Source organism: Parasteatoda tepidariorum, chromosome 3 (genome assembly GCF_043381705.1).
Source record: "Parasteatoda tepidariorum isolate YZ-2023 chromosome 3, CAS_Ptep_4.0, whole genome shotgun sequence".
Classification (NCBI taxonomy): Eukaryota; Metazoa; Arthropoda; class Arachnida; order Araneae; family Theridiidae; genus Parasteatoda; species Parasteatoda tepidariorum.
The window spans coordinates 77,279,458-77,293,498 of NC_092206.1; the positions used below are offsets into that span (position 1 = coordinate 77,279,458).

General features: G+C 29.0%; 1 protein-coding gene across 1 annotated transcript; it reads left to right on the forward strand.

Annotated features, from left to right (window-relative positions):
* The first annotated feature begins 1,048 nt into the window (after nt 1-1,048).
* LOC139425319 (chymotrypsin inhibitor-like) lies at nt 1,049-6,018 on the forward strand. Its single transcript, XM_071179305.1, has 2 exons — nt 1,049-1,188; nt 5,781-6,018. Exons 1-2 carry the CDS (start codon nt 1,134-1,136, stop codon nt 5,972-5,974), a joined length of 249 nt encoding a protein of 82 aa, XP_071035406.1. The 5' UTR covers nt 1,049-1,133; the 3' UTR covers nt 5,975-6,018.
* The last annotated feature ends 8,023 nt before the right edge of the window (nt 6,019-14,041 follow it).

Sequence of the window (14,041 nt, forward strand, 5' to 3'; positions counted from 1 at the left end):
TAAAAATTTCGCTTTAAAATTAAACTTTTTTACTATTTATTCGTTACTTTTGCCTAAAGTATTTGTACTTTTACTCGTTATTTTTTAAAAATAACATTCCCATGTATGCAACCATATGACTAGTTGCAAGAATCCGATTGTGAGGATTTTCTTAAAAATAAGAAATTCAGACTAAGTGAAACCTTCGTAAGTTGTCCATTGGGAATACGTTACTTTTGTGGTCATTTTTGACAGGTAGTCTAATAATAGAAAGGATGAGTCAATGTTTTTATTATTTTTTACGAGTATATAATTGTATTCATTTAACCAATAAAAGTATATACATATAAAATTAATTTTTGCAACATGGCTTTAAAATTTTATTAAGCATTATTATATGACAATTATCAGAATGGATTGCAATTTGTTACATAAATTTAATATTAAACTGTGCTGTTAAGAGAAATGTTGGGTACATTGTTTTTTAGTATTAAGGCACCTTCAAATATATTTTTTTCAGTGTCTTCGATAAACATTATTTTAATAGATATCTAAAAATGAAAATTTCAATCATAGATAATCAAAGGTCAAAAATAAATAAAAATAGAATTTATTAATGCGTAAATGTTTCTTGAGCAAATAGAGTGATTAAATTTCTTATAGAAAAATTAAGTGACATTTGATTCATTTTTTATAAACTCTTTTGATATTAAAAAAAAAATTATGCTTTAATGTAGAATGTTATACTTTTTATTCTACCCAACGAATCAGAAATAACTATAAAATAGAACAAAATGATTGATCGTAAGTAAAGGTATTTGTAAGTAAATATAAGAAATAAATAGAAATAAGTGGTATGAACTCAACAATATGATAGCCACGAAATCTAAATCACGAATCTAAATCACGAATCTAATCACAAATCTCACGATCCTATAAAAAGCTGTAACAACAATGAATACATTATAAGGAATTGATGAAATATAAAACAGAAAGCTGAGTCAATAATTTTTTTAAAATCAAGGTTACGTGTGTTTTTCCAGCTGTTTTTATTAGTTTTTATACCCAATAAAAGCATAACTTACTGTAGAATTTCATGCAAAACTTTTCAGAATAAAAAATAAACTTCAGAATATCTTTTTAAATTTAACAAGATGAAAACTTTCGTTTTTTTCGTCACATTGGCTGTTGCTGTTGCAGTATGCCAAGGTAAGCTGAACTATTTATAAAAAAAATTCATGTAGAAATTTATTAAAGATTGGCTATATAACTATTTAAAGTTCAAAATAAATTTTTGAAACTTTCTCTTGAGTTTTGTGTGTTCTTATGGCATTTATAAGAAAAAAATATTGTGTTTGAATATTGATAATTTATTACGTTAATTTATTTACTATTAGTTTTACATTTAAAAAAAATTAAAAACGAAATATTCAACTTACTTAAAACAAAGTAAGATGTATAAAATAAGTATATTGTGTTTTTCTGCTTTTGTTTTTGAGACACGTTTCTTTTTTAAAGCTTTGAAGAATTTCAAGTTTCAGCTTAATTTAAAATTGTAAGTTCTATCTTGCCTTCTAATTCGGATACAAATATACCCCCCCCCTATTTCAACGAGAATTTATACTTTTTTAAATAAAGCACAAAAAAGACCATGGTGCAATAGTTTTGATCGTAGTTTAAACTCTATACCTTTGAACTACCTCATTTTCCTTATGAAATACCAAACGTGCAGAATTTTTCCGTTATACATTCAAACCTTCAGAATTCGGTTAGCTTTCGCTATTGGTATGTGATTTGCGTTGGCGTTTTGCTAATTTGAACTGCTGATGACGCAAGCCTGCATTTCGATTTCGTATTTTCGTATTTCGATTTCGTATTTTGTATCCGAATATGACAAATATAACAAGTTGAAAAGCGTGAGAGGAAGAGAGGGAAAAAACAAAGGTAACAATAAGAGAATTCGTGATCGCAACGAACTATAGGGGACGTTGTTGTTTGAGACGAATACTTGCGATTTCTATACGAGCAGTCATTCAGTTGCTCTGGAGATGTCTTCAATGTAGCATTGTAACGTTCCTTCTTTATTGTGGCTTATTAAATTTAAAAAAGAAAAATGTTTGATATTCTTTCTTATGCAAGCGAAAACAAAATGGTATCTCTTTTTCTTTTTTTTTTTAAAGAAGCAACAGCCAAAACACATTGGAAAAATATTTGTAAATAAACAGGAAAAAAATTTGTATCTTCTCAGTTAGAGTTAAAACCTAATGCCTGTGAAATCATTTTACTAAATTTAATGATATAACAAGAAAGACCTATTTAAACTTTACATTCCATACTTTTCCAATTATATTGTTTCAACCATTAAAATATGCAAAAAGTATGCATAAACACGNAAAAAAAAAAAAAAAAAAAAAAAAAAAAAAAAAAAAAAAAGAATTGAAACAATTTTTATTAAAAAATTATAAACTAAAAAACGCAAAATAAAGGATGCTTACGATAAAAAAAAAACGATTCTAAAAATTCCTCATAGTGAAATAAAAAACTTTCATACTGTTTCTTTTTCTTTTTTTTTAGCGTTAAAAAATCAGATGTAAAAACCATTCTGTAGAGAACTATCATCAAATTAAAAAAAAAATTACTTACAAGTAAATTTTTAAAAAAAAATCATAACACTTACTTGCTTTATAAATCCGGAGAGTTCCAAATAATGGTCTTCGTTTGAAAATTTTATTATTAAATAATAAATGCATAGATTATCCCCTCATTACTTTTAAACGACGTACCACACAGCAAAATTTTATAATTGTGAGATCGCGATATGAATTTCAATATGTAACTTACAAACAGAATAGCTGAATTCTAGTTGAAATAATTTATTCAAAACTAAAAAAAAAAATACTTATTTAGAAAAGGATAAAAACTTATTAATAATCAACATAAATGATATTATTTGAAGTAATTTGGATGATTTTTTATTGTTGTTCTCCGAATTACATAGATTAAGAAATATATATTATTCTATAACTATTACAGTTCTGCACGTTCTGAAATCATATTTATTCATTGGCGTAAAGTAAGCAATGTTGACTTCACTTTAATTTGTAATGAATTGAAGGCAAAGAAAGAAATGTATTTTACCGTAATACACACATCTTTAACAGTATACGATCATGAAATTGGAAATTATCAGTTGCAAGCTTGATAATAGAAGTTAAAAAGTATTTAAAAATTGTTCTTCAAATGCTTGGCTTGTTCAGTTTCAGAAAGATTTACCAATGATTTAGGTTGTTTTTTCAAGTTCTTCTGCCTTTTCCTTAGAGAAATTTTGTTCTTATTTGCTGCCAAAAAAATGGCGTCTTACTCTGCAATGATTCTGATAGAACTAAATGAAAACTTAATAATTAAAAGCCTGAAAATAAACTAACCTCTAGAGGGCGTACTCGAGAGTTGTGATTGCGAATCGGTGGGACACTTAATGAGTTTTCATTTTTAAACAAAAGATAAACCAGTAATCAAAGATAGCTGGATATTCCGAAAAGGAAGTTCTAGTTCTTCACAAAGATTGCTTGTCGATTTCTTTTTACGTCGAGTATCATGTTAGTTTCAAATTTGGATAAATTTTCAAAAATTCAAAAAAAATGTGTTTAAAGACTTAAATAAATTAAAAGGAGTTTAATGTCAATTATTTGAAACAACGTAGTTTCAATTGGCAATTAAACTAGATTGGATGTTTAAATTTCACTTTCCTCAATAGAGATTTCACAGATTTCGGCAAGAGTTTTGTTTTTCACTCTTTAAATCTAAATTTTTAAATTACGTTCTTAATCTGGACATTTTTTTAAACTTTTTTGGGGGGATTCTGAAAATATATACGGCATACCTCTCCTATACATATAATAAAATAAAATAAAAGAGTATGTTTGTGTGTCTGTATACCGGATTGTGGGTAAACGCTAGACTCTAAGAATACGAAATTCAACATGTGGCTGAATGAGTACAATTGCAAACTTTTTACGATGTCGATTCCTGATTTTTAATAAGATTTTCAAATTCGGACAAATTTAAGAAATGAAATTTTCTCATTGGTTTAGCTGAAGCCATTGTTCCAAAATAAGCCATAGACGATTCAGTTTTGTCAAATATTTTAGAATATATGTATTTAACAAAAATATCTACACTGTAAAAAATTCTTTTTCAATTTACGGTAAAAAGTACTGGCACACTGAGTGCAGCATCTGTAAAATTCCTTTTCCTGTAAAATGTTTTATTTTGTTATTAATTTTTTTTCATTTATATTAAAATTTTATTAAATTAAAAATTTTATATTTTGTAATTAAATCCAGTAAAATTTTATTCCTTATTTTTTACAGTAATATTCATTTAATTACAAGGATACAGTAATTTCACAATAAATATTAAAGTAAAACTTACGCTACATCAGGTTTTTATTCCGTAAAACTTTACGATAAAAATAGATTTTACGCTAAAAAGTACTGAAACCCAGACTAGCGATATTTTCATCGTATTTTAATAGAGGATTTTTATAGTCTACACATTTTAAATTTTACAAATATGCTTATTGATTGCTACATTTAGGTTTTATTTTTACTAAGTTTGCATTTGATATTTTAATTAAACATAAGGCTATAATTTTTAATTAACAGAAGAAATTTCGAATATAGGGCTTATCTGTTTGGTTAGCACAATATGGAGTTACAGATTCATTATGATTTAAGAATTTATAGTAGTTTTGAAACATTCCTATAATTCTCTTAATTTTTTTTATTAAATACATTTTAAAAGAACATACACTTTGGCATATATTGAAGATAAGATTGCTTTGTTGAGTGATTGAGTAAGTGATGATCATTGACAATTAATAATAATAGGCATTCTATAACTTTTACCTATTCATCTACAGTTTTCATCAGAATTCCTTTACTTCCCCTTTCTTTTATTCCCCGTTCATAATTTCTCTAACTCCTATCTTTCAATTTTCCAAATACTGTAAGACATTTCTGATCAAATTACTGTTTCAAGTACCGACACTCTGGATGCATCAACTGTAATATTCAAATTTACCAAATATTATAAATCGTAAATTTTACAGTAATATTTATTTAATTAGAGTGATTCAGTGATTTTATGAAAATTATTACTGTAAAAGTTACGGTATATTAGATTTTTTTGTTTTGTATCATGTTTCGGTAAAAATGCATTTTACGGTAAAAAGTATTGGCACACTTAACACCGGTACACTTTATCGTTATTTGATCCAAACGTATTTACAATGACGAAGCAATCCACATTAGTAACTTTTGTACTTAAAGAAAAGTATAAAATATATTATTTATAAGGTATACATCTTTTAAAACTTGAGAAAATAATAAACTCCGATCATTCTATTTATTTTTAAAATAAGTTGCTTACAAAAAATTTTATTTACTAACTTTCAAGTATAATTTTATCACATCAAAAAATGGTTTCAGCAGGTTTTGGTGATAACATTCTTTCAGTTTTGGTTTCAAAAAGTGACTGATTTTATAATCAAGTGATTTTATTCACGGTAGTCACTGAATTATTTTATTTTATTAAAAATTGAAATAATTAATCGTTATAGAACAGCACGCAAGGTGAGTCGCCTAATTTTAAGAAAATTACTTTTACCATATAGATTGTGATTGGGTATTCTATAAGTCATTCAGAAATAGAGTTTCATTAAGCGTTCTAAATGAAAATGTCTTTTTTTTAATGAAATGATATTAATTTTCTAAGCTGCATAAAAAAACTTGTTGTTCCAGCTGGAAAACAGAAATGTGATGAAAGCAAAGGTGAAGAGTTTGGCACCTGTTACTCAGCCTGTCCTGATACTTGTTCCAACTACAAAGATGAAGGTCGTCCCTGCACCTTGCAATGCGTCATAGGATGTGGATGCCCAAGAGTAACAGTTAGAAGAGAATCTGTTCAACATTGTGTTAAACCTGAAGAATGCTAAAGTTTGCATTGTCTGAATGTTTTGCAATAAAACTTTTCAACTTATATGTATTTAATTTCATTCTTACATAATTTAGTTCTTAATGCAGGATGCATCAAGAAAAAAAACTTGGGCAAACAGCTTTTAATATAACTTTGATGAAAATAAATAAATTATCAAAATAACAAATAATAATAATATTAGGCTTTTACTGATAAATAAATTTAAGTGCTTCCAAAGTGGTCGTCATTTCTAGCGATGCAGAGGTGTAAATACTTATTGAAATCTTCGGCAATGGGCAGCAAGTCTTTTACTTTTAATCTATCTCATTCCCACTGTAACGATTGTTTTCCAAACTCCAAATTTTGTGTACAGAGCAAACGACAGATTTCCTTGCGTGAGCAACTCTAAAATAGCAGGTGTCTTTTGCTTGACATTTTATAATTTTTAAAACCGTCGTTGAACAGTCGAACCAAGTTTGAGTTTAGGACTACCGATGTTCAACTCCGTAGTCTTGTAACTTTGAACCTAATCCAGAAGACAAGGAAATTCCTGGATCAAGTATTGGGAGAAATTCGTCTTCGTGGAGAACTTTTAGATGGAACTAACCACATTTGCGTTACAGGGAGAGGATAACCACGAAAACTTAACACAGCTCACCTGACGGCAAGGGAACTTTAACCCATGATCCATCTATCACTGAGGGTGTTTTACGTCAGTTACGTGGTCGGTGCGAGGTATGTGCGGAATCAGTGTCGACCAGCCATCGCTTGGATTCGAACCCGGGATACGTCATGAGGCGAGTGCTCTATCCCTTGAGCCTCAAAAGCTCTGTTCTGCTTGACATGGTAAAAAAGTAAAAACAATACTTAGAGATATATTATAAAGAGTTTCACAATTAAAGTGTTAGACGAGAAAATGAATACACAAATTAAAAAGAAATTAGTCAATTTCTATTCCATTATGCAAGAACTTTGTCCGAGTATTTTTTTTTTGCCATGCCCTGTAATGAGAATGCCTACTCGATTTGGAACTCATTTTTAATACAATTTTTATTTCATTTTGAATTTATGGAAGGGATATTTTTAAAATTATACATGATGATAAAAAGATAATGTTTTCTAATGAACACTAACGTAAAAATGATTCATAATCTGGAAAGAAATATTTTAGTGTTTATACATACTTGTTGTCGTAGTGTTAACAGGGGCTTATTGTCTTAGTGTTAATAAATACTTAATATCTTAGAAGCTATTATTATCATCTCAGCGTTAAAAGATAATTTCTAATTTAATCATGCGTATTTGGTGCGATTTTTGCATGGGATGTTAAACCATATTTTCTTTTAAGCTGAGTTTTAGTAAAGTGCAATCAAATGTAAGAATATCAAATTTACACGTTACCATGAATCAGCATTAATATTTATTTAGGAAAATTATTTTATAGGATTGAAGTTACGTCAAATTAGATTGAGGACTGAAGTTACGTCAATTTTACAATGCTACTAAAATTAAAAAATCTTATTCTTAAAAAGTCATAAGTAGTCAAGAACAAAGTTTTCTTAAATATGGAACCACAAAACAAAAATCTTCATGGAAGCATTAAAACAGGCCAATTTGTGTCAAGGTACATTGCACCCAGCTCTATAAGGCACTTGTTGTAATGAGTTTCATTGCTACCTGACAAAAAAACAATATTTGAACCAAAAAAAAAAAACTTAATTTACGCAATCATTTAGATAATCATGAAGTTACGATAAAGGAGTTTTAAAACAATGATTTTGGATAATTTCTTCCTCCATGGATTAAATTAACTTGGAATATTGAATGACGTATTTATTCAAAAGATTACTTGAAACAGCAAAAATTGAAATTTTTCTTTTGAAACAAAATGTTTATTCAGAATACTAAAAAGAAGAAGAAGAAAATTATTTTAGCAGATCTGAAACAAGAAATGTTGAATGAATGATTTTTTTCAACTTCGAAAAATCTGCCAAAATCTTTCAAAAGTAACGCACCAAACGATTTTCGTTTTAGGTTTGAAAAATATAATTAAAGTATCCGACTATCCCCGGTATAAGCTATCCGACTAAGGTACCCGGACGCCCGGTGGCTGAGCGGTAGCGCTTCACGCTGTCGTGCCACAGGTCCTTGGTTCGATCCTTGGGCCGGGCAAGGCCGACTCAGCCTTTCATCCCTTCAGTGGGTCGATAAAATGAGTACCAAGCATGCTTGGGAACTAACACTGGGGTTTCCGCGTTCGGCTGACCACCTGACCGGAACATATGCTCCTGCACCCCAGAGCCCAAGGTCAAGAAAACTGAGATGGGCACAGTCGGCCTTGGCCCTCTTAATGGGCTGTCGCGCCACTGAGTTAGTTAGTTAGTTATCCGACTATCCAAAAATCGCGATTTTCATCGAAAATTGACAAATTGAGTTTCACGTTTTACATTTTTTATCATTTCATTAGCTTCAAGAAAATATTTAGTTTTTTATTTTCTGATCACTAGAAACGAAATTACAGCTGTTTTAGCGAGAGCTAATCAAACAGCTTTCGTCTGCAAGCAGCGTTTCGAAACCGAAACTAAAAGTTTATCATCTTCTTCCTATTTTTCTAACTATTTACTCAGAATTCGCTGCTCCCGTTCTTTTTTAAAATGCTACTTTAAAGCCTCAAATAATATTTCATGAAAAATTCATATATCTGACCCTGGCAACGCTGTTAAATTTATGTTTGTTTACATCTTTTTCAAATTGACGCACGCTTTTCTATTCGCTTTTATTACTCAATATTTGTTATATTTGTTACATAAGTTGTTTTGTTTTTAATTAAATTTTTGTTTTATTGTTATTTATTAATAAATTTTCTTATTAAAATGGGACACGGACGAAAGTTTCGTCAGAAAAAGCGAAAGTTTACTGTAAATCAGTTCACTGCTCCTGTTATAGGTGACACTAAAGGAATGCTACTGATCCCACACAAAATACCAGTTCATCTAAAATTGGAAAAGGGTTGACCGATATTTCCTTAAAAGATGATTTTGAAACCCTTTCTGGAAATAGAATTTTTGATATTCAAGTATTGATGTCAATATTCATGCTACTTTCTTGCCCATCTTGTTTGAAGCAAGGACTGTTGTTGAACGAAGACTCCAGGTATGACCTCCAATCAAACTTCTCTCTGAAATGCAAGGACTGTTCTTTTGTGAAGGGATTCACTTCCACTTCAGAAATTGACAAGGGTAACACTCTCAATCTTCTTGTCGTATTTGGAATGAGAATTATTGGCAAAGGATTTTCAGCAGCACAGAAGCTATTCAGCTAACTTGATGTTCAATGCATGACCAAAACTTCATACAGGGTGCAAGAGATAAAACTGTCAGTGGGTGCATATAAAGCAGCACAATCTTCCATGTTACAAGCTTCAAAGTTAATTTCCACTCATAAAAACGAATGTGGTGTAACAGTTGATGGAACATGGCAGAAACGAGGTTGTTCATCTCTAAATGGATGTGCAGCTGTTCTTTCTGTGGACACGGGAAAAGTTTTGGACATAGAAGTGCTTAGTCAATTATGTAGGATTTGCAACAAGCATGCAAAAGAATCTAGCACATCAAGTAGCTCTCTTGTCTAACATGTTTGCCAAAACCACAAAGTTTCAGCGGGAAGTATGGAAACTGTAGGTGTTCGACGGATTTTTGAACGTTCTCAATCTGAAAGTAGTTTAAAATATACTTCGTACTATGGAGATGGGGATTCCAAAGCTTTTAATAATGTTAAAGATGTCTATGGCCCTAATAGTGCTTCGAGATTAGAATGCATAGGACATGTATAGAAAAGAGTTGGTTCCTGCTTGAGAAGGTTGAAAAAAACTATCAAAGGATTAGGTAGTAAAGGTAGATTGACCGAAAAATTTATTGATATGCTCCAAAATTACTATGGTATTGCTATTCGTAGCAATGTTGGCAATTTACCTGGCATGCAAGCTGCAGTTATTGCAGCGTTTTGCCACTGTTGCTCTACCGATGAAAAACCTATGCATGCACAATGCCCAACTGGTGCCAATTCTTGGTAGAAGTATCAGAAGGCCAAACATGAGGGAAAACAATATTTCCACCGTACAAAATGCTTACCCACTGCAAGCTTAAACAAAATTAGATCCACTTACTGGGACTTATGTGATAAGAAACTCTTGCAAAAAGTTTGCATGGGAAAACCCAAAAAGCTAATGAGAGTTTTAACGGAGTCTTATGGAATGTAATTCCGAAAGAAACAATTGTTAAGCTCTTCACACTTAGATTGGGTACTTACATATCTATTTTACAGTTTAATGATGGTGCAAAAGGGATTCTTACTGTACTAGATACTTTAGGAATACCCAAAGGCACTTATACTATTAAAGGATTTTCAAAAGTGGATGAAATACGATTGATTGTTGCCAAGAGACATTCATCTCTCATTGGAAAAGGCAAACGGAAAAGCTTGAAAGGAATGGAAAAAAGAAAAACTGTTCTATCTGTGAAAAATGAGGGTGCAATGTTCAAAGCTGGGGTTTTTTAATTCATTTGTACAAATAGATAAATGAACAAATTGATATCATTACTTTTCAATGCAGTTTTCTCAAAAGTTGTTTTTACTAAAATTTTAAAGCGGGGGACGCAATAACTCAAAAAGTTTTATTAGTATTGCCTTGAAGTTTTTTGCACTTGTTTTGAGCACTATTGGTGTTGAAATGACCCAAAATAATAAGAAGTTTTCAAATATTAAAATTTTTATAGCCATTTTAGGAAAATATGACCTATGTTTTTGACGAAAATTTATAGTGAAACAAAGATTTAATGCTCTTTAATATGAAAAAATGCTGCTAGATCATATATTTTGAGTCATTTCAAAGATAAATGTCAAAATAATGTAAATATTTTTAAAAAATTAGATTTCATTCATAAACGTTTCTTTTAGAGTGTCCCCCGTTTGGATTATTTTTGGTCAAATTTGCACCAATTTTTTCTCTTTTTTAAATAATAATAAAAAAAAATTCATTTATTCTTTTACAATTTTGCCTATTATTCAACCAAAATTAGTTAAAAATAATAGAAAATATATAAAAATAAAAAAATTTTAAAAAAAGTTGTCGAAGGTAGTCGGGAAATGAATTTTTAGATTGAAAAGTCTCACGAGATTGAATTCTTTTTTCACTTTAATCTGACCATTTTTTTGATGTATTTGCTTCTACAAAAAATCCTAATCTTAAATTGCTTTGTAAATAAAAAATGGCTATTTTTCTGATATGTATCATTGAATCAACTGAAGAAATACACTTTACTTTTAGCAAAGTTCTCTTCTAAATTCACCTGATAACTAGACCCATAGTTACATAGAGTTCGGGTTAGAGAAAAGTGGTTTTCATATAGATTTCAAGAAACACAAATGGTAAATCTCTCAGATGATATTTTTGCTGATAATTTACATTATAAATTTAAAATTTTTGAGCTTTGAACCTAAAATTTGTTTTACAGATTTCCACTTTTTTAAAAAAATATGAGTTTTTGATAAAATAAAAAAAAAAATTAGGCTCTTTTTAAAAAAAAAGGAAATTAATAAAAAATGATACATTTCATAGCGTTTCATAATTTTATACAATCGAATTAATTTGATATGCTTATAAAAATGGTAGCTAATGATAGATTTTATTGTAAGCGAAGACATTTCTCATGAGATTGAATGAGATAAATAAAAATTAGTTGAGCTAACACTACAAAATATCCTTAAAACGCAACAAATATCCCTAAAATGAAGAAAAAATAAATATTTGAAACGGCCTAAGAAATATAACGATCGCTAAAAAGTATAAAATTAAAGTGATAATGAAAAATTAATGAAACATAAAATTAACAGTAGAGTCAATAATTTTTAGAATCTAAATCGATCTCGTCCTTACAGAAAAAATATATTTTTATAGTCCTTTAGCTTTTTTATAGTCCTTTTACTAGAAATCCTCATAAAAATTTAAAAATCAACAGCTTCAGAATCTCTTATTAAAGTTTACAAGATGAAAGCTTTCTTTTTATTCGTCACATTGGCTGTTGCTGTTGCAGTATGCCAAGGTAAGTTTAACTTTTGTGGAAAACTATGTATAAACTTTTTGTTTATTTCGTGTACAGGGTGTCCCGAAACTCATGGTACACACGTTAAGAGGTACAGTCAGCAAAAAAAAAAAAAAAGATATCCCCCTGAATAACTTTTGTTCTAATGATCGGATTTTCACGAACTACGTGTCAATCTTAAAGGTTCTTGGAGGTGACCTCAAATATTCTAATTAATTAGTGCTAACTATTAATTAAGTTACGAAATCAGACACAAAAACGTACTTTCTCTGAATAAACATATATTTTTTCTTACATATTTGGATTCTTAACCTTCAAAATATAGGGGGTAGCCGCAATCTGGAAAATATGGTCCCCATAGTTTGGCCAGGAGAGCGATCCAAAGTTCGTACCCCTTAATGTTAATTTCCCTTTTTACGTTTTTAGTCATATTTTTAAAACTAATCAAGCAATTCAAAGAAAATTTCACCCAGTCATAAAAATCATTTATCCAAAGATAATTTCATGAAAAAAATAATTTTAATTTTAAAATTTATTATTTTTTATTATTTAATTAAATTGAGGATGAAAAAATTTTGAATTATAAGGTATGAATTTTTTTATACCATATTAATTTACATATTTTTCAATTGAAAAATCTAAAGTTTCAACTGTTTTTATCTATTAGAAGCTGAGAAAAATTAAAGATTAATTATTTAAAAAAAATTAATTTGGCGACCATAAAGAAATAATTAAATGGGGCGATTAATATTAAAATGTGATATATCTGTGAGGAACTTGACTTCGCGCTCGTCGCGTAAAATTTTATTCATATTTTTTTTTCGCTAATAATCATTTGCTAATCTTTTTATTTTTATTTTTTTTAAACTATAAAATAGGATGATTTTTTTTTTAGTTCTCTAAAAATCGATTTGCAATTTAGTAAAGAAATTCAAATAAAACATTTTATTCAACGAATGTCAAGTTTTATAAAAGCATGCTTCTGATAGAATATGATTATACAACAGATTGTGCTTCTTTATTGTGATTATTTTTTATTTTTTAGTTTTTTTCTCTCAATAACTGATACAATTGCAATAATATACATACGTATGAATTAATGTGGAATAAAATATTTATCAATTTCTTGAATATATATTTTATAAATATTAATAAAAATACGTAGTCAACATTTTTAAGCATCTCTCACAACATCGCAAATTTCTCAACATCTTATAGGGTAAACTTACCAGTGAAGGAACACTTAAGCTTAGCTTGCCTTTAAAAGAAAATCATAAAAATTTCAAAATTTGTAATTTTAGCTAAATGACAGTGTCGACGTATTTGTTATTAAATGCAAATTATGTAAAAAAAATTTAGATAACTTACATAATATTGTTGTAAGCTTTTGGTAGTTTAAATAATGAGTGGTAAGATAACCAAGTGAAGGAACAGTTCTTACCAGTGAATAAACACTAAATTTTCCAGTGAATGAACACTTAATTTTGAGAATGTTTGATGCTCGTTAGGAGTCCATAGGCCTCACAAATGTGTAAAAACAAGATTTTTCTTGGAATTACAAGATATAACCACAGTTAACGTGGAAAATGTTACTTTTTTTCAGTCATGGAATGGAAAGTAAAATATGTTTGAATACACAATCAAAAAAAAATGTTTTTCATTTTTTTTCTCACAGTTTTATAGTCCGTTCTAAATTATGAGCGTTTATCATTGTGTATACCGATGATGTTTTTATTATTATTATAATTAGATCACTTTTTTGTTTACTCTTTTCCCTATATTTTTTAAGCTTTTTTTAAAATCTTTTTAAGTATTTTTTTTCTCTTCGTCATATTTTCTGCTTTAACTTTTTTTCCAACTCTTTCAATCTCTTTAAATTTTCGTTCTTTTTCCGAAGTTAATGCAAGAAAGTAATTTTTTTCTTTTGATTTAACCTTCCTCTTTTTTCCAGATTTTTGGCCAATGTTAATGTATCTTCGAAATTT